Here is a 19,747-nt window from a genome sequence, read left to right on the forward strand (position 1 = left end):
TCTCAAGGTTTTTTTCCTTCACTTTCACAATTTGGTAGTTTGTTCCTTGCTACTGTCGCCAATGGCTTGCTTTGTTCGGGACTTGTGGAGCTGCGCATCAATGGATTTGCTCTTCAGTGTTTGGACTGTCAGCAGTGAAAATTAAACCACACTGCACTGAACTTTCTTGAAAATTCTGAAAACCGGACTGACACGGTTTCAAATTGACTATAATCTTCTATGTTAAGCTGCTTTGACACAATCTACATTGTAAAAGCGCTATAGAAATCCAGATGAATTGAAAATATAGAAGCTGCATCAAATTTATACACCATTTTGAGGGATGTAAACAATAACAAGGGACCTGACGTATTTCCTGTTTTACATTTTAAATTTCCATAGCTTATGACAATCCAAAATGTTCCACATGTTCATAAATTATGTTAAGATAGCTGTTATAAAATCGAGTTATGATTGAATCGACTCTTGTTGCAGATATGAAATAGTTTAACAAGCAGGAAATGTTCATGGGCCAATGACACCCCCACATTGAAACGGCCGATGTTAGTCATGCATCCAACACAATCAACGAGTGCAATTAAAATCCACAGCAAGTCGACTTTACATTTTTATTCAAAACCAGCATGTCGTCATCAGAGCATTCAAGCGGACACAACAGTCCTCGTGTGTCGCTTCATTCAGAACTGCACTCACGCTTCGAGGGTTATCGGGAAACGGTCATTTTTACACACAAACTGTGAGCATTCACTTAACAGAAACACCTGAAAAACATACAACTACGTACAACAGCTCTCAAACAGTCACAGCTTGAGAAATCCAGCTCTCAACACGCATCTCATTATTTCCAAACAGTCTTGTATTTGGTACGGCTTTCTAATAAACCGAAAGCCTCGCCTCATGCCTCTCTACATCTGTCTGGGCATGAGGATACTCCAAAATGGATTTATCATTACAAATTATGCTGTTAGAATCCAGATAAGGAACGCCATGCATGGCTACAACCCAAAACATTTAACAGTCTCGGGTTCAGGGATTTTCTTCAGGCCGAAAAATATTAGGGGGATATGATGAAAGTCTAAAATCAATGCTGCTTTTGTGCTTCCATATTTATTGTGCATTGAAATACTAATTAAATCCAGTGTTTGATAGTCAATATAAAATAATAACTGAAAACTAAATCATACATCAAGGGATACTTCGCCCAAATAATACAATTTTGTTTTCCTCTAATAAAGAACACTGACATTATTTTAAAAGCTCATTTTTAAAAAAGTAATCCAGAGTTAAACAGTTGAGTTTTACAGTCCTGGTCTCGAGGGAGCAGTTTTAGCTTAGCTTAGCATAGATCATTGAATCAGATTAGACCATTAGCATCACTCTTAAACCAACAAGAGTTTTGGTAATTTTCCCATTTAAAGCTTCACTTTTCTGTAATTTCATCGTGTACTAAGACAGACTGAAAATAAAAAAATTGTTGGTATTTTCTAGGTTGATACGACTAGAAACTATATACTTTCATTTTAGTGTAATAATCAAGGAACTTTGCTGCTGTACCATAAGTGTACCATGTCCAATGATATTACACAGCACCTTGGATACTTCAATGTATTCTGATTCAAATAGATATGGCTCTGTATCTGCACCAAAGTAAATATGTTCTGAATTGTCTCTCACAAATGTATGGATGGTTGCAAAATTTTCAAGCGCTGCATAATAACACTGCACCTGTTGTGGCTGTGGTCCAGCAACAAAGTTACTAAACGTAAAATTTTTCGCTTTCCATTAGTCTTAGTACACAATGTAACTACAGAAAAGTCAAGGTTTAAATAGGAAGATCGAAACTCTGGTCATTTTTGAGAGAGATGCTAAAGGTCTAATCCGATTCAATGATCTATGATTAGCTACCATTAGCATCACTCTTAAAAACGACAAGAGTTTTGGTAATTTTCTTATTTAAAAGCTTCACTTTTTTGTAGTTTCATTATGTACTAAGACAGACTGAAAATGAAATGTTATTTTTTAGGTCAATACGACTAGGAACTACATACTTTCATTTCAGCGTAATAATCAACGAACTTTGCAGTCGTACCATGTGCAATGATATTAAGCAGCGCCTTAAAATTGGATACTCCCATGTATTCCAGTTCAAATAGAAATGGCTCTGTATCTGCAATAAAGTAAATATGTTTTGAATTGTGTCTCGCAAATGTATGGATGTTTGCAAGACTCAAGTGCTGCATAATAATGTTGCACCTGTTGTGGCTGTGGTCCGGCAACAAAGTTACTAAACTTTTCGTTTTCCATAAGTCTTAATACACAATGTAACTATAGAAAAGTCAAGATTTAAATAGGAAGATTGAAACTCTTTTTGTCATTTTTGAGAGAGATGCTAACAGTCTAATTTGAATCAATGATTATGCTAAGCTAAGCTAAAAGTGCCGTCAGACATGAATATAAACTAAATAGATAAATAAAAAAAAACTCAACTGTTTAACTCAAGGGGATTTGTGAAATGAAGTTATTTAAAAAAAACAAACTGTTACTTAATGGAGTGTTTCTTCATTTGTAAATCATTTTTAAATGCAGTCTTGGTGATTCAAGCAAGTCAGTGGCTACCACCAGCACTATGATAGTCTAAATACATCAGTTTCCTGCAAAGAATTCATAAGAACTCAATATATCAACGAGCTTCAGGAATTTAATTTTCCAAATACTTGCATTCTATCAACCACCAAGGACCAGATAAGTCTTTTACATCTTGCTGAAGAAAAGTGATTATATTATTAGCAAATGTAATTTTTGTGGTGAACCATCCCTTTAATAGACCTGAGAATTGCATTAAGACTCAAACTCAGTGTATCGGCGGTCCACATAACGTCTTGACTCCATTTCCCAACAGATACTGATTCAGGAACATTCCTAAGACATGCCGTTTCAACTGCAGGTGGAATATTTGCTATATCTTGGCATTTTAAAACACATCACAAGCATGCACAAACCATAGGATTCATACAAAGCCAGGAATGGTTCATACAGAATTGGGTAATAATGGTATACATGCACATAAAAACTAAACCAAATAAAAGGTAGATATAAATAAGCATTAAACCCTCTCGATGATAAATCAAATCTGAATGTGTAGAAGCAAAATCATCTTAAAGCAACATTCAGTCAGATAAATGCATTCTTCTTACTCCTAAAGGTCACGTTTTAAGGGGGCACTTTTAAATTTTTATTTTTTGCACTTATTTGAATTCAACACCTACTCAAATGTTAATCTCCAAAACACATTTTCACTCAAAATTGCAGAGATTGAAATTGGATTCTTTTAGTCAGTGATCAAAAATAAGGTTGAGATTTTCCAAACGCTCCTGTGCATCATTGTGAAAAAACAGACATCCATATCTCAGTACAAATCCGACATCATCCATAATATGTAACCATAAGCGAAACGCACTAAGGCACACAGAGCAGAGCAATGAAATGCGAAGGAAAAGAAATAACGAACGAAAACGAAGCAAATGAGAGCTACATCCAGTGCCTGATGGAAGAGGTTTTAGATCAATGTCTGTGATAAGTGCCGACTTTAATTATGCAGAGTACATCAAATCAACAGGGACACAGATGCACGGTTAATATGGAGAGGTAGTAAACTGGCCATGGTGTGATGGGAAAAAAATGTGCGAGTTGCATGTAAAAACACCAGCTTTGGTATGAAAATCCAACGAATGCAAGAAAACATAGAGGTTCAGTGTGTAAATGCAGGAATTTGCAGGAATTGCAAGTGGTGTAAAATTAAGATTGTTTATTATGCAGCTCACTCAAAGAAGAAAATTGCTTTAAATGAAACATTAAAATATTCACGTTTTGAAGGCTTAACAAAATGGACGATTCTGCTAAGCATGATGGAAAAGCATGACATGTAGGTTAACAAACAAAAAAAGGGTGTAATTACCGGATTTAAAATAAAGAGCATCTGATTACTCGACCCAAAAAAGTTCCTTTTCTTTTGAAAGGCCTGGACTGAAATTCATGTGTGAGTCCAGATTTTGAAAGTCTTATTTTTTTTTCTTTCTTTCAAGTATAATTTACTCCCGTTCGCCATCCTTCCCCAACACCAGACGCCCTCATCAGACTCCATCAGTGAGGTCATGATGAGATTCGGTGGGCGAGAGATTGGGCTAAAATTCTACACTCCACGAGCCTTGATCCTACAAGCCTGACCAGCCCTGGCAGTCTGAGGGTTGTAGAGATGAGGTCTGTGTTTGGACCAGCAGCAGAGTTGGGACAGTCGGAGGAAGTAACAGAGTCCAAACGACAAGAAAGACGAGTCGGACTCACTTCAGCTGTGTTACTTCTTCCGTGGGTGTTGCCTGCGTGCTTGTAATCGACGAGCCCCAGAGGTTTTAGTACCCGTCCCAATAGAGAAGCTGGCTGGTGAAGCACCTGAAATTAAAAATATTGAAGTATATAATAGTCTTGAGATTAGGCCTACGCAATATATCAGGGTATATGCAAGAATCCTAAAGACAGTTTCAAAACCCTTTTAAGACTTTTTAAAGACCTTCTCAGAATATTTTAAGACCTCATCACCACTTCAAGTTCTAATCAGTATCAAACCCTTAACTTAAACAGTTGTAGTTAAATAAATCAATGGAGCACAACCATGCGACAGAACTCTGACAAGAGTAAATTACGTGGTGGTTTTCAGTGACAGGCTTCAGCCACGGTTTAAACTCGTCTTTCTCCATCCAGGAGTACACAAACGTACATTTTCCCATTTTGTCTTCTGTTTCGCTACATGTGGAGCCCGTCACATAACCTTCCCACGTTTGTCGCAAATTACGTGACATCGCCCGGACGAAGAAACTTGGCCGGATGCCTCCTGACACAAACCAATCGCATGGATCGCGCACGCTGTTGTTAATATTAGGAGGAAAATTAATATATTTTTAATTAGTCAAACACTTTGGACAACACTTGAACGAAATTTAAGACCTTGAAAAATGTGAAAAGAACTTTACCTTTTAAGGGCCTTAATTTTTTTCATAATTGATTCATCAAATTTTAATACCTTTAAGACCCAGCGGACACCCTGTATATCGTTTTAGCATCGATATCACGATGTACGCATCCACAAGTCACATCACAGAACCTGCGATGTTGAGTTGGAACATACATATACACACACTCACAGGCCCTTTTAATTAGGTGCACTTGCTTATTTCTAATTAGCTAATCACATTGCAGCGACTCAATGTGTTTAGGTATGTAGACATGGTCAACTGTGGTCATGGTCATCTCTGAACACACAACATGTCGAACATTGAGGCGGATGGGCTACAGCAGTAGAAGACCACACCGGGTGAGAAGATGGTAGGGTCAGAATTTGGGGTCAACAACACAAAAGCATGGACCCATCCTGTCTAGTATAAACGGTTTAGGCTGGTGGTGATGGTGTAATGGTGTGGGGATATTTTATTGGCACACTTTAGGCCCATTAGTACCAATTGAGCATTGTGTCAACGCCACAGCCTACCCGAGTATTGTTGCTGACCATGTCCATTTCTTTATGACCACAGCTTACGATGGCTACTTCCAGCAGGATAACACACCATATCATAAAGTCTGAATCATCTCAGACTGGTATCTTGAACATAACAATGAGTTCAATGAGATCTGGTGACTGGAGGCCATTTGAGTAGAATCTAATCATGGATGTGCAGCCGACAAATCTGCAGCAACTGTGTAATGCCATTATGTCAATATGGACTAAAATCTCTGAGGAATATTTCCAGTACCTTGTTAAATCTATGCCACGAAGGATTAAGGCAGTTCTGAAAACCAAAGGGAATCCAACCTGGTACTAGTACGGTGTACCTAATAAAGTGGCCGGTGACTGTGCATATAGAACTACTGAAACAGTAAACTCTTTGCGGTGCTATTTTATATTTTACTTTTCAATTTCATTGAAAAGCATAAAGCATCATTTATTTCACTTTTATATTTGCTCAATTGTATTTATCACTGTTTTTTATTTGTTTATTACATTTCATGCATAATTCCCACCCCTACAGAATCATCCTAATCAATCTAAAATTAATTATTTCCGAATAGGGCTATTTAAGTCATCTGGTGAAATGTATAAAAATGATGATCAAGTGTGACTGTAAGCTTACCAAATGGTGAAGCACCCAAGCCGCCCATTGCTCCAAATCCTGGTGTTCCAGGACTGCCGAATGGCATGGACATTCCTGGAGACGCCTGGCCAAAAGCAGGAGTCGATGTTCCTGGGACACACAAGCAGGATGTGTTATGAACATTCATTGAAGGCATAGTTCAACTAAAAAAAAAATTATTCTGTCATTTACTCTTGCTTGTTGCAAACACAAAGATGACCCTTCAAAGAACGCTAAAAACCTGAAACCCTTAACATTCATAGTTTTAGTTTTCACTACTTTGAAAGTCAATGATTACAGGTCTTCAGCTTTCTTCAAAATATCATTGTGTGTGTTCAACAGAGGATAGAAACTTTTGACAGGTCAAAATCCACAGTAACTACTTAAGGGAAAACATTTAAATTTTTATGTGTATTATCCCTTTAGCACAGATCATAAAATACCTCAAACGTTAAATTTTATTCAATTACTAGGGGTGTAATGAAGCATACTGATCAGGGATCAGCCGTGGATCCCAATTCTAGGTTCGGAACACACATGACCCGCGGATTAATAACTTTTTTTGCACTTGTTGGTTAATCCTGTATTTGTAACAATTGCAGAGAGATCACCTCCCGCATCTTTCAAATCTTGTGTATAAAAGCATTTTTACATCCCTGTAAAATGTAATGATGACAAAATAAATGCTTTATTAGGTTATTAACTAAAGGTGTGTTCTGTCACTGCTTGTTTACATTGTGTAACCATTGGTTGGTGACAAACAACCATCAAAATTGTCACTGAATAGGTTTTCAAAAATAATACACCTATAATAAAGTGTGAAGTTTTGTGTGTGAATTGTTGAATCATTAATTGAAAATAAATATGATATGTTGTACAAGATGTTAGATTTCGATATTTAGCATTATTAGCAACAAAAGCAAAGATCATTTATGAAAATGAAAGGTTCCAACTTACAGTTTTTGCAGTAATATTTTTGTGTAAATGTAAAGCAAATGACATTTGTCTCCTCGCTTTTTTGCTGATCCGAAAAAATGGTTTGATTCGTGACTCAAAAACTGTAGTGTGATCCGAACTATGAGATTTGTGATCCGTTACACTACTATTAATTACCAATTATACAGTAAAAAAGATAAGAACATTTCTGGTGCAACTTTCTATTCAATTTAGTATTTCTATACTACAAAACTATAAATATATTTTAGAAGTTATTTAACTTGATCAAATATATACATTCTTTATTATTGATCATAATAGTTAAAACAACGAGACAAAAAAAGAGCAAGATGCAAAAAAGGTTACCAGCAGCCCCAAATTAATGAAATAAAATGCTTAGAAACTTCACATTTTAATAAACATTACTATTAGTTCCTCTCATTTCTCAGAGCCAAAAACTAAGAAATAAACTAAAAGATTGATAAAGTATTTAAAAACTGAACTTACAGTAGCATTCAATATAAACCATTATAAAAGATTTTATTTTTTACAGGGCTCGAAATTGCGACCATTTTGGTCGCATATGCACCCGAAATTTTATCTATGCGACCTTAAAATATATTTGGGAGCATTTCTGCGAGTGGTTAAAATTGTTGTGTGCGACCAGTTTTTGCTGCAAAATGTTCATCACGTGCGCGGATTTGGGAGACATTCACGCAGAATGCATCTCTAAGCTCTCTGTCTGCACTTGAATCGCGAAACGCAGCGCTCAGGAATGGTTTAAAACAGTTGTCATGTCACCTTGCTGCAGTAAACAAATCCAAGTCTGTAATGCTTGCCCCGCCTTTGCGCTTTTCTTATTGGCCCACCACTGCTCTAGCACTGAACGCGAATGATTAATATCAGCTTTCAATCACTCAATGCCTTCTGGCTTTGGATGACAGAGCTACTACCGCGAAAAATTATAAAGCGCTGAAGATGAGAATGAAGATAACACTGGCAGATTTTGTTTTAGAAACCATGGCATCTACAGTAACAAATAATGACACATCTTACTAGTGATCATGTGCTGAATGTTAATCCACCATCTACACTTTTCGAAGAGTAGAAGACTTCCGTTGGCTTCAAGTCCGCGGTGAAAAGTCTGTGGGATGGAGTTTTCAGGTAACTGTTTGCCACATCTAGCACGACAGCTTCTGTTTAATCCTTGTTATAATCGCCAGATGCTGTCCGCCGCGCAAGGGGCAGATATATGTCAAATTTAACACTACGAACACCATTGCAAACGGGCTTACACTGAGTAAACTAATATCGCTACTCCTAAAAAGACCGGTATTGCTATTATACTGTATATATTATATTATATATATAACATATGCATATAATAAGGTACAGTACATGTCAAAAGCATCAGCGCAATATCAGACAGCACTTGTGAGAACAGCAGAGTTATACCGTTAACCGATTCATTCAAGCAGTGCGTGCAGGGCCGGTGAGCGCTCCGTCTATGTTTTGGTCACTCAGTTATGTTATAAAAATTAATTTTCTTGTGATAACGGGATTTCGTTGAGACATATTTTCCTCAAGCTTGCATATAACGTTATATATTTTAATTTTTTTTGCTTGTCAGTTTGATTAGTGTTAATTTCAAATACAATAAATATGTTTGTATAAAACTTGTAGTAACGGTGCTCATAATTGGTGGTGCGACTAAATTTTGGCTGATGCTAAAGTTAGGAGCACCGGTGCTACCAAGCAAAAAGGTCAATTTCGAGCCCCGTTTTATTTAACAAATTAAAAGTGAGTTAAGCAGAATGTGGGAAATAATGCCCTACACAAAAAAAAAACTCATCTCTCACATTGCACAACTTGTCTCTTGGCAATTTTAACTCCATTATACAGGCTAAGGCTTCTTTGGAACATTCAAATTTTTTAATTCATGCCTGGCGTGAGGATATTAGTTCAAATACAGTGAAGATCAGGTAGAAAAGCACTGCAAAGTCATGACTAGTAGTTTTGAAAATTTACAGCAAACAAGTTTTAGCATGCTTGATAAAATTTGACAATACAGGCAGCAGATGAGTCAAGCATGTACATAAGGGAGGAAAACGGCACCCGATAATCAAGATCAAAGAGAATGGGTACAGAAACCGCAGGTGTTACACTAAATAACAAGAGCAGACAAAACCTGAATAACAATGTTGTTAACTTACTACACGTTGCCAGATTACAAAACGGATCAAAAAGCTTAACACTCATATACTTGATTATGACAAGGAGGTTAAATAATTTGACATTTTACATAAAATGGGTTTTAAATAATTTAATGCTTCTGGTTGATAATTTGGTCAAACCTAGTGCTTTGAAAGATTGAGGCAAAATATATAAATGACAATCAGTTTTTAAGGGGGCTTAAGGGGATATTTCACCAGAAAAGTTAATCGTGTCATCATTTACTCACATTATACTTGTGCCATTCCAGTTTGAGTGTTTTGTTCTTCAGCGCAAAATGAGATTTACTGAATGCTTATAACCTGTAACGATTAACTTCAGTAGTAGGAAATACAAATACTATGGGAGTCAATCTTTACAGGTTTCTAGCATTTTTAGTGCACTTGTCACAAATGGGTATAAAGCAAGTAAAATGTGAGTAAATGATGACAGAATTTTCAGTTCTGGGCGAATTTGAATTAAAATGCTTAAATTTGTGTACAGATTTTACATTTAGCGGACATTTGAACAAGCAGTGAATGCAACGCCTCGAAATTCGGGCACCATCTCCAAAAACACTCGATTGATCTCGGCAGGCAGATCAACATTCACCACATGATCGCTGTCATCGGCGCCATTATTTGTAACTTTAGGTGGGGTTTGCAAACCGGTGTACTTTTCACTCTTCACCTGTTTGCATTTCCTGCTGTCACAAAAGCTCCCTGTCATCTGAGAGTAGAGCTGCACGATTCTGGCTAAAATGAGAATTGCGATTTTTTTGCTTAAAATAAAGATCACGATTTTCTCACAATTCTAGATGTAAAATAAAGGTATGATAAAAACAAACATATGGCACAACATCGATAATAATATTATGTGTAGGTCTACTGGTTTCTATAAATGATTTTATTCTACTTATAATAATTCTGATGTTGAATTATTATGCTTGAGATGCTTGCAATCTGTTATATTAGACAAATTTATTCACTGGTAAAATCAGACATTTGCCATTATGAGATTATATTCAACAATATATAGGCTAGAGTAGTTATACTGACATTATAAACATTTATTTTCATGTACAACTGTGGGTTCGCTATGAAAGAAAAACCATCACATGCTTGTCGTAATGATAACTCGATATGATCATTTAAATGAAGTGCACACTTTCGGTTTCATTTTGACTGCTAAGTGCTTGTTCATACTTCGCGTGCGGCTCCCAAACGATCACTCTGTGCCACAAACTGTCTATTATTTACAACTGTATTACCTGTTACTCGCAACATATGCAGGTTCTGTTAACAAAAGTAGACGCGCCCTCTCTGTGATAACAGCTCACGTCACGTGTGATTTCCAGGCCTCGAAAACATCATTATATGAAGACAAAAATGACATTTTAAGGTGAATTATACCTATGAATACAGTATGTGACTCATTCAACATCATTTGGAGGTGTCAATGTCACTTAGGAACGTGTGTGAAACAATGAAAAGACTCGTGCAGCCGCCTTTTCTTCTCTCCTGAACTTGAAAATATGATTGGCAGAATTGTAGAAATGCTGGATTAAGATCGTCTAGGGGTAGAATCGAGATCGCGATCTTTTAACGATTAATTGTGCAGCTCTATCTGAGAGCATAAAGCCTTGAGGGATTGACAGCTGATATGAACCAATATAGCGGCAGGGAAGACTGATTCAGCACGGTTTTAGAAAAAAAAAATAAACAGGTCGCACTACAACCACTATATGCAGTCGCACAAATGCTCCCAAATATATTATGAGGTCGCATAGATTCAATTCCGGGCGCATATGCGACCAAAATGATCGCAACTTCGAGCCCTGTGTCAGGAAAACAATTCAACCAAAGAAACCAGTCAAACATTCTTAAGAGTAAAAAGATAAAGTAATAACCACAACTGATCAATGTGAAATATGACCTCTTGACTTTTATTAATTAAAAGGACTTACCAAAAGCAGGCTTGCTGTCAGTGTTATTGGCTCCAAAAGAAAACCCTTGGGGTTGAGCTGCAGGCGCAGGGGTCCCAAATGGTGTTGATGAAAGTGACGCCCCAAAGTTAAACCCTCCAGAGGCAGGAGGAGCCGGAGTACTTGGTGCAGTGTTCTGATTGGCTGTTGGTGCCCCTCCAAAGGTGAACGTAGGTGCTGGGGCAGGTGCAGGGGCCGCAGTCTGTGTGGTGGCCCCAAAGACAGGTGTTGCAGAAGGTGTGGTGGTGTTTCCGAAAGAAAAGCCGGATGACACTCCACCAAATGCAGGCTGACTATTAGTCCCAAATGCAGGTGCTGATGTGCTGGCAGCGGTGCCAAATGTGAACGGTGATGCACCGCTGCTTGCGCCGGCGGCTCCAAATGCGAAAGGCTTTGGAGCAGCGAGGGCCTGCGGTGTGGATGCTGGGAAATTGGATGATGTGGTGAAAGTCGAGCTTCCAAATGTGGTTTGTGTTGTGGGCGCTTCTGAGGACGTGGTGGCATTGCTGGTCACACCGAATCCACCAAATGGAGTTGTTGTGGAGTTCTGGTTCGTGGACTGCTGGCCAAATGTGAACGTGTTTTGGGCCTGTGGGGCGGCAGCTGGTTTTGCTGCACCAAATTGAAAAGCGGAGTTAGCGCTGCCAACGCTAGCAGTGTTGGTGTTCAGCGCAGGTGTTGCCGTAGTAGTTGATGTAGCTCCAAACTGGAACGTGGGGTTTGTGGCAGGAGCAGATGTGGTTGGTGTGGACCATTTTCCAAACAGAGACTGGGAGGGAGTCTGTGTGGCCGGGGCGGCAGAAGAGGGCACTGTTGTTGGCTGGGTACTGGTTAATCCACCAAATAACATCGCACTGTTCTGTGAGGCTGGAGCTGCAGGGGTTGATGTTGTCGGTGTGATGGTCTGCCCGAATGCACTAACGCCACTAATTGTGGTGCTGCCAAATAAAGGCTTGAAGGTGGGCTGGGTGGGTTTGACCTCGGGTGTTGAAGCAGGGGTGGTGCTTGCTGCACTGAAAATGGGCTTAAACCCAGATGAGAGAGGATTGCTAATGCTGTTGACTGATGCAGCTGTGTTTGTAGGTGCGGCAACTGTAGACTTGGGAGGCTCAGATGCAGGTGTGGCCACAGGTTTGATCAAGCTAAACAGGCTGCTGCCTCCACCCAGCGATGAAATGGTTGATGGGGGCTGAAGAGGTTGGGCCAGGATCTGAGCAAAGGTGGAGGGCATGGAGGTGGCTGGTTTGAAAGCAGGTGATGATATGGAGGATGGGGCAGAGAATGAGGATTGCAGAGCAGTGGGACCCGATTCAGACTTGACAACTCCACTGCTTGGGATTATGGATGCAGCAGGAGCAGAAAGACTGGATACAGGCACTGCTGGAGCTGAATACAGAAGAACATAAACATGATCAAGTATAAAACAGAAAAACAACATCAATATTACGGTAGAGACCAAGTATCATCTATTTTAAGTAATTATATAAAATACTGTTAAAAAAATGGGATTATCGTTTTCTTTTTTAAAACCTTATCGTTTTCTTTTTTTAAAAACTTTAATTTAGCAGCAAAAGTGATATATATATATATATATATATATATATATATATATATATATATATATATATATATATATATATATATATAGATAGATAGATAGATAGATAGATAGATAAGAAATGTATTTTCTAATAATAATAAATGCAGCACTGGTTAGTGTGACTATTTTCTGAGTGGTACCGTTCAGTATAATTCTGTACTAGGGCTGTGCGCTTAATTGAACATGCGTGATTTCTAAATTACCTAACGGTAAGATTTTCCCGCAGCATGCCACTTAAACCAATCATAATGCAGCACGCCTAAACAGAGCACGAGAACAGGAGACTGAGCTAATTGACAAACAGCCTGGATAAACTGGGATGATAAGTTCCGACTTGGTGCCAAAAAAGTCAACATCTGTGGTGTGGAACTACTTTGGATACAGAAAGGCTGATTTAATCACAGAATCAGGTCATTTGTAAGACCTGTCAGTCACATATTGCATGTGTAAATTACGATGACTATTGTGCGCGCAATATGTGAACGGACCTCGGCTCAGTTGGCATTTCTGTGTGGAGTTTGCATGTTCTCCCTGCCTTCGCGTGGGTTTCCTCCGGGTGCTCAGGTTTCCCCCACAGTCCAAAGACATGCGGTACAGGTGAATTGGGTAGGCTAAATTTTCCGTAGTGTTTGAGTACGAGTGTGTGTGTGAATGTGTGTGTGGATGTTTCCCAGAGATGGGTTGTGGCTGGAAGGGCATCCGCTGCGTAAAAACTTGCTGGATAAGTTGGCGGTTCATTCCACTGTGTCGACCCCAGATTAATAAAGGGATTAAGCCGACAAGAAAATGAATGAATGAATGAATGAATATGTGAACGGCCTATTTCACAGCAGTATCATCATAAAGAGGTCTATGATCTATGCATGGCAAAAAAATAAATAATCTGTGGACACGTAGAAAAATACACGCCTTGTAGAAAAGTACACTTCTGACATGTGGTCAAACAAAACATCAGAGCCTTTCATTACATCAGAGCATTTGTTACACCTTTACTAGGTGATTTTTATTTTTTTTGCCTCATGTCTGTTTGAGACATGTTACAGTTTTTAATTAAGATCTAACTATTTTCCTTTGGAAATAGGTTTCAGAATCACAGTGTAAAATGTCTGTGTGTCAAAATCGAAATTGCAATATTGTTCAAGAAAATTGTGACGGGTTTCTTTTGCCCATTTCACACAGCCCTACACTGTACAGTACTATACAGTACAGGCAACCCAAATGTACACTTGGAGGTTGGAGTAGGCCAAAATGTTGCTATCAAAGTAATGTACACTGAAAGTAGTGATTAACGTTATTCTCATGTGAAGTCAAGTCATAGGGGCCATTTACATATTGGGTCTTTTTGTGATTTATTGCTAGTCATTCCTTCTTTAGGTACCCTTTGGAATGGTCCCAAAAATCGTGGTAGATTTGGTCATTTTGGTAAGATTCAAAACATCTGACTTTGAAAATAAAATGTATTGTACTGAAGCATACCGCTTAGCAAATTTAACAAAGTGCAATAAATACCTGCAGTGGTAGTGCCCATCAGAGTCGGAGCAGTGAGAAGAGGATTATTCTTCATGTTTTTCAGAGACTCCAGCAGGGGGTTTGAAATGCTTGAAGCTGGTGCAGTTGAAACAGTTGTGGCAGCTGTTAGAGATGCGGTAGTGATGGCGGGGGATGAGATGAGGGTTAGAGGTGCAGAGCTGGCCGTGCTGGACGCAGTGATGGTTAGGTCAATAGTTGGAGCAGGAGTTGTAGTAATAGCTGGTGTGGTCTCAGGCTTGGGTGTGGAGAGAGAAAGCAGAGAGGGAACAACGCTCGTAGCAGGTGCTGTCCCGGATGTGGAGATTGGAGCTGGCTGAGAGAACAGGGATAAAGTGGGAGCTGAAACTGGGGCAGGAGCAGGTTCAGATGCTGGAGGAGGAATCTCCGGTTCTGGAAAAAAAAATATTAATGGATTTAGCTGCAAGCATTTCATTTTGTTGCAACTCTAACCATTCAAACTGGATTTAAAAGATCTCACCAGGCTCCTCCAGGACTTTCTGTATCTTGCTGAGAGCGGCTTTCTTCTCCATATCTAGATCTTTCACTGTGATTGTATATCCAACCTCAGGAGGTGGTGGCTGCAGACACAATTACAGTGATAAATAACCATAATGCAAAAGTGCCATGAATGCTAATCTAAAGCAGCTTTGATCATTACCAAAGAAATCTGATCTCCTCTGTTTGTGGTGACCAGCTGAATTTTGCGTTTACGTTTGCCACCGCTGCTTCCAGAGTCTGACGTTGATGTCGCAACAGGTGCCTCAGATTTTGGGGTAAGTTTAGCTAGCATAAACAAAAACAAAAGTTAAGCCTTGGTATTAAAGAGGAAAACCAACATTTTAATTATACTACTATATTATTTTGTAGACTTGTTCAATTTTCTTTCTCACTTGTATTTGGAGAAGGGTCAGGATCAGCTGCCACCTTATCCGTTTTAGCGAAGGATGTTGAACTTGGTGAGGTAGCATCTTCCTCCCTACAGAGTTTAGCAATAGTTTATTAATTAGAGTAGTTGTGTGTTCACATTTTATATCAAGGCCAATTTTTAAAAACACATTTTTTTATTTAAGTTTTTATTGCAGAGAGATACAATTCACAGCATCAGTAGACATGTCACTTTTACAGCTTTTCCAGTTCAAATTCGCCATTCCGGGATCAAAGAGGAGACACGAATCTCTTCATGACAGTGACAGAACAACATACCCCTTTGCCTTATTTTACATAACTCTTATCAAAACTATATACAGAAAAAAAGGGAAGGGACAATATTATCAGTAAAATTAATCTTAGATTCTATAGAAAAAAGACATTAGGTTTAATTGGATTAATGTACTCAATCCATTTAAACCACAGGTCAACAAGTTGTTTTGGCTTTGCACACAATATGTAATTTTCTCTATAATGAATATATTTTTCAAAACATCAATTAAATCCTGCATTTGTGGTGGATTTAGGCATGAGATGATAACTGTTTTCAGGGTATATCGCAGTTTGGAAAAGACAAGGTTTTAAAATTGCAAACATTTTCTGTAAAACCGTTCCTAAGGTATGTGTAAGATTTTTTACTATTTTATTTTTTGTTTAGTTTCTTTAAAAAAAATTAAATGTATTGTTTTTTACTCAGACATTTAAAAAGAATATATTTTAGAGCAGTTCTCACAATACCATGATATTTTTATCCAAGGTTATCACACCATCAGAATCTTATACCGGCCGAAGCCTAGGTGGATTAGGTTTACACCAGCATCTAGTAATGGCTTTTTTTTTACTTAAAGCAAGGATGACTATACATATATACATTTTATCTTTCTAAGAAATCTATTGACAGCATACCCAAATAAAGTACCTCAAACCTGAAATCAATTGCAGTATTTAAGATACTTTCTAAAATGCTATGTATCCCTTTAAAAAATCGTCTTATATTAGGACATTCCCAAAATCTGTAAAAATGATTAGCGTAACGCCAAACTTTTTAAATAATAATACAAATCTAAAGACAGATACCTTGCTTTCTTGGCAGCTCGCTCTGGAGTCTGACACCGAGATCCTCCTGGGCTTGTGAAGGGAGAAAGACTGAGACTGGATGCTGCTCGTCTCTGGATATACAAAATCAAGGGAACAGAGTGAATGAATGCAAAACAACGTCAATATGTTCTTAACATGACAATTACTATATTTCTTGTTACATTTTCTCAAATTTACATCACTAACTTTTTATAGCTTGCCTATAAGGATAAAAGTGGATACCTGTGGATAACCCTGTGAGGAGCTGTAGGAACTGCGAATGGGATTTCGGACAGATCCAGGTACACCACTGGGAACAGGAGCACCACTTATAGAGCTGACAGAGGAGGTGCGAGACCGCTTCATGATGGACTCTTCAATGAGAGAAGAGTTCATGCCTCTCTTCAGACTGCCAGGTCTGAGAAGTAGAGGATAAGAGATAATGAATCTCAATGACTCTGTAAAACCTTGTATTAAGATCACAAGTGGTAGGTTGAAGCTAAATACAGGTGTAAATAAGACCCAACACCACACAACCACATAGAAAAATGCATTCAATTATGTGGTTTTATTAGCGTAACAAATCATGTGGTTAAATACGCTCACCTACTATGGACTTTAATTGGAAGAAAGTGTCACCTACTTTGGCACGAGCTGAGACGGAGCTCCATTTGCAAGAAGAGGCTCAAACGCTGACTGAGAACTTCCACTGCTGTCATGTCGCCTAATGAAACCAAGATAATTTGGTGACGTTTAAAAACCAACTGCAATTTCGTAGATACGTTCAACAGGACAAGCTAGAAGTTTGACTCTAAAAGGATAACAGATCTAAACTGACTTCCATTTGGTCACTTTCTATCCATCTCATACCTCCTTTTGCTCTTCTGCCCTGAGGAAGCACTCTTGTCCTCCTCATCAACCTCTCTCTTCCTGCTCTCTCTGAGCACGCTCAGGACAGCCTCTCTGGAGCAGGGGTCAGCCTGTGCTCCAATCCCAGGAGAGGTGACGGCTCCAGGGGAGTTCAGGTGATTAAAGCTAAAATAAAAATTCAGCATTTATGTATAAGCAAAGAATGTTATTTTTTCTCCTTAAACCCAAGCAGTACAATTTTGCAGTAATCATATAAGCTACGGTTAGTGTTAAAGGAGATCATTAATCCAAATAGATTTCTTAATTAAGCTACAGGCAAAACCAATTGTAATAGCAGTGCATTAAATCCACTAGAGAGACTTTGAAGTAACTCACAATGATGACCGAGTGGAGTCTGGTCTGGCGATCTTCACCGTGACTGGACTGTGAACAGTAGGTGAATTGCGTTGGGTGAGGATATTCTTCTTACGGTATCCATCCCATTTTGCCGGTGGCATGACTCCAATGGGAGATGTGCCTGTCTGTTGAAGGGGGTAATGTCTCTGGGGGGTGATGGTGAACCGGCTCGCATTTCCTGCAGGGTCCCTGATTACATTGAGACATTAACAGGTTCATTGTTTTTATTTTTTAAGAACTTTAACTAAAGAGTAATTCCATGCAAATGTCAACCTTTCCATGAAAAAAAGTCGTCACCAAAATAGCGAACCCCTTAAAAAATCTTTTTGTGTGTATTCTTGTATTTTATAGTACTGTTGAAATACTCAAAAATGTCTGTCAATGTTTTTAAAACAATTATTTTTGATTTACTAAAGTCAAACAAGTGCAAATTTCACACCGATCACATCCATAACTAAGCTTTTTCCTCATAAATGCAAAAAAAAAAAAAAATAATAATAATAAAAAATAATAATTTTTATTCTCTGGAGACAACTTTTATCCTTTTGATTAGCATCGTTTATTTTGGGTTCACAGAATTTTTTACAAAGTACACTGAAATAAATGATGTCTGCAAAACTGTTGCAAACAATTTATTTGTGTTAAATTAAAACCAACTAATTTAATTTAATAAAACTCAACTTAATTGGTTTGTTGAAATTCAGCCCAAATAAATTGTGTAGAGCCACTTGACGTAAAAAAAAAAATTAAGAGTAAATCCAAGGAATCATCTCTGAATATTTTTTCAGTGTATGTTGTAGACTGTCAACTCGCTAACTTCATTGGGCACATCCATAACGCATGTTTATTTTCCACATTTAAAATATAAAAAATGTTTACAGATTGATATTTTTCTGATCCCATAACATTGTGGTTAGTTGTTTTAAATAATATAAAGAGATGTTTAAGATAATGCTAACATTTACTTTTTCTGTGCATTTATATGTTGAGTTTACAACAAATGTCACATCCATAGCGCTGGAATTGCTCTAAAGCAAAATCCTTCATGCTATGTATATATATGCCTGACTTTACATATTTAAATACATATACACATATATATTTAAAAAAAGAATCCGCAATTTTCTGTCCAAAATAAATCAATTATCATTAAAACAAGGATGTAACCAACGGTTCTACTTTAAGGCTTCAAATAAACTGAAGATAATGTCAAAACATGGGTGAAATAACGTTCCACTGTCTTTCTGTGAATACATTTATGTTAAAAATGAAACCAACATACTCTGACCTGCACTTGTGCTAAAAAAAACATCAATGCATATTGCATAACATACATTTTTGTTATGCTTTTAACTATTAAAATATGTTAAGGAATTGCTAAAACAATTATGCTGCAAAATAAAAGTTAGCAATTTATTTATTGGGACAAAAAAGCAGTTTAATGACATCAAATAATTTGTGCTAAAGTTGCCATTTTTAGATTTTTCTATAAACCAAAGTTACACTGACTGAACAGCATTTCAGTGGGCGATGTCTTCAATAAATCAAAGTAAAAAAAAAGTTACTAAAAAAAAAAGTTGGAAAATAGATAACTGTAACGTTCTAAGATAACATTCATTTGTTTTAATGATTGAAATCCATTTTAGACTTATAGAGGTTTAATATATAATATACTAAATACATTTCCTTTAACAACTTACAATGTCTAGAATAGAATATTAGATGTTTTTGAAACCCAATAAAGTCTTTGTACACAAAAGTACTAATGAAATAGTAATTTATTAATAATTATCTAAGCATTGCTACTTTAACAATAGTGACAAACTCTTAAAACAGTCAAAACTACACTAAAGAAACCAATTCTTTAAGAGGAGCTTTCAAAGTATAAGCAGTCATAAGACAAAACACGACACAAGTGCGATCATTAAGCTGTCAAAAAAGCACATTGAAGCCATGTGGGACTCTTTAAGCAAGCCTACACGTGCGGTGACGGGCGACCAGACCGCTGTAGGAGGAGCAGTGCGCCTGACCAGCTCC

At 37.7% G+C, this 19,747-nt stretch overlaps 1 protein-coding gene across 1 annotated transcript in view; it reads right to left on the minus strand.

Annotated features, from left to right (window-relative positions):
• Positions 1-580: 580 nt before the first annotated feature.
• pom121 (POM121 transmembrane nucleoporin) overlaps positions 581-19,747 on the minus strand; it is a 19,980-nt gene continuing 813 nt past the window's right edge. The window contains exons 2-13 of the mRNA NM_001366408.1: positions 17,690-17,899; positions 17,315-17,479; positions 17,088-17,168; positions 16,688-16,862; positions 16,445-16,536; positions 15,331-15,416; positions 15,099-15,223; positions 14,919-15,018; positions 14,420-14,830; positions 11,293-12,696; positions 6,180-6,290; positions 581-4,446 (exon numbers count right to left, since the gene is read on the minus strand). Of these exons, the coding sequence (NP_001353337.1) occupies positions 4,352-4,446; positions 6,180-6,290; positions 11,293-12,696; positions 14,420-14,830; positions 14,919-15,018; positions 15,099-15,223; positions 15,331-15,416; positions 16,445-16,536; positions 16,688-16,862; positions 17,088-17,168; positions 17,315-17,479; positions 17,690-17,899 (3,055 nt within the window). The 3' untranslated portion in view covers positions 581-4,351. The remainder of the gene's footprint in view (positions 4,447-6,179; positions 6,291-11,292; positions 12,697-14,419; positions 14,831-14,918; positions 15,019-15,098; positions 15,224-15,330; positions 15,417-16,444; positions 16,537-16,687; positions 16,863-17,087; positions 17,169-17,314; positions 17,480-17,689; positions 17,900-19,747) is intronic.

The sequence above is a fragment of the Danio rerio genome, chromosome 10, assembly GCF_052040795.2.
Source record: "Danio rerio strain M-AB ecotype USA chromosome 10, GRCz13ab, whole genome shotgun sequence".
Lineage (NCBI taxonomy): Eukaryota > Metazoa > Chordata > Actinopteri > Cypriniformes > Danionidae > Danio > Danio rerio.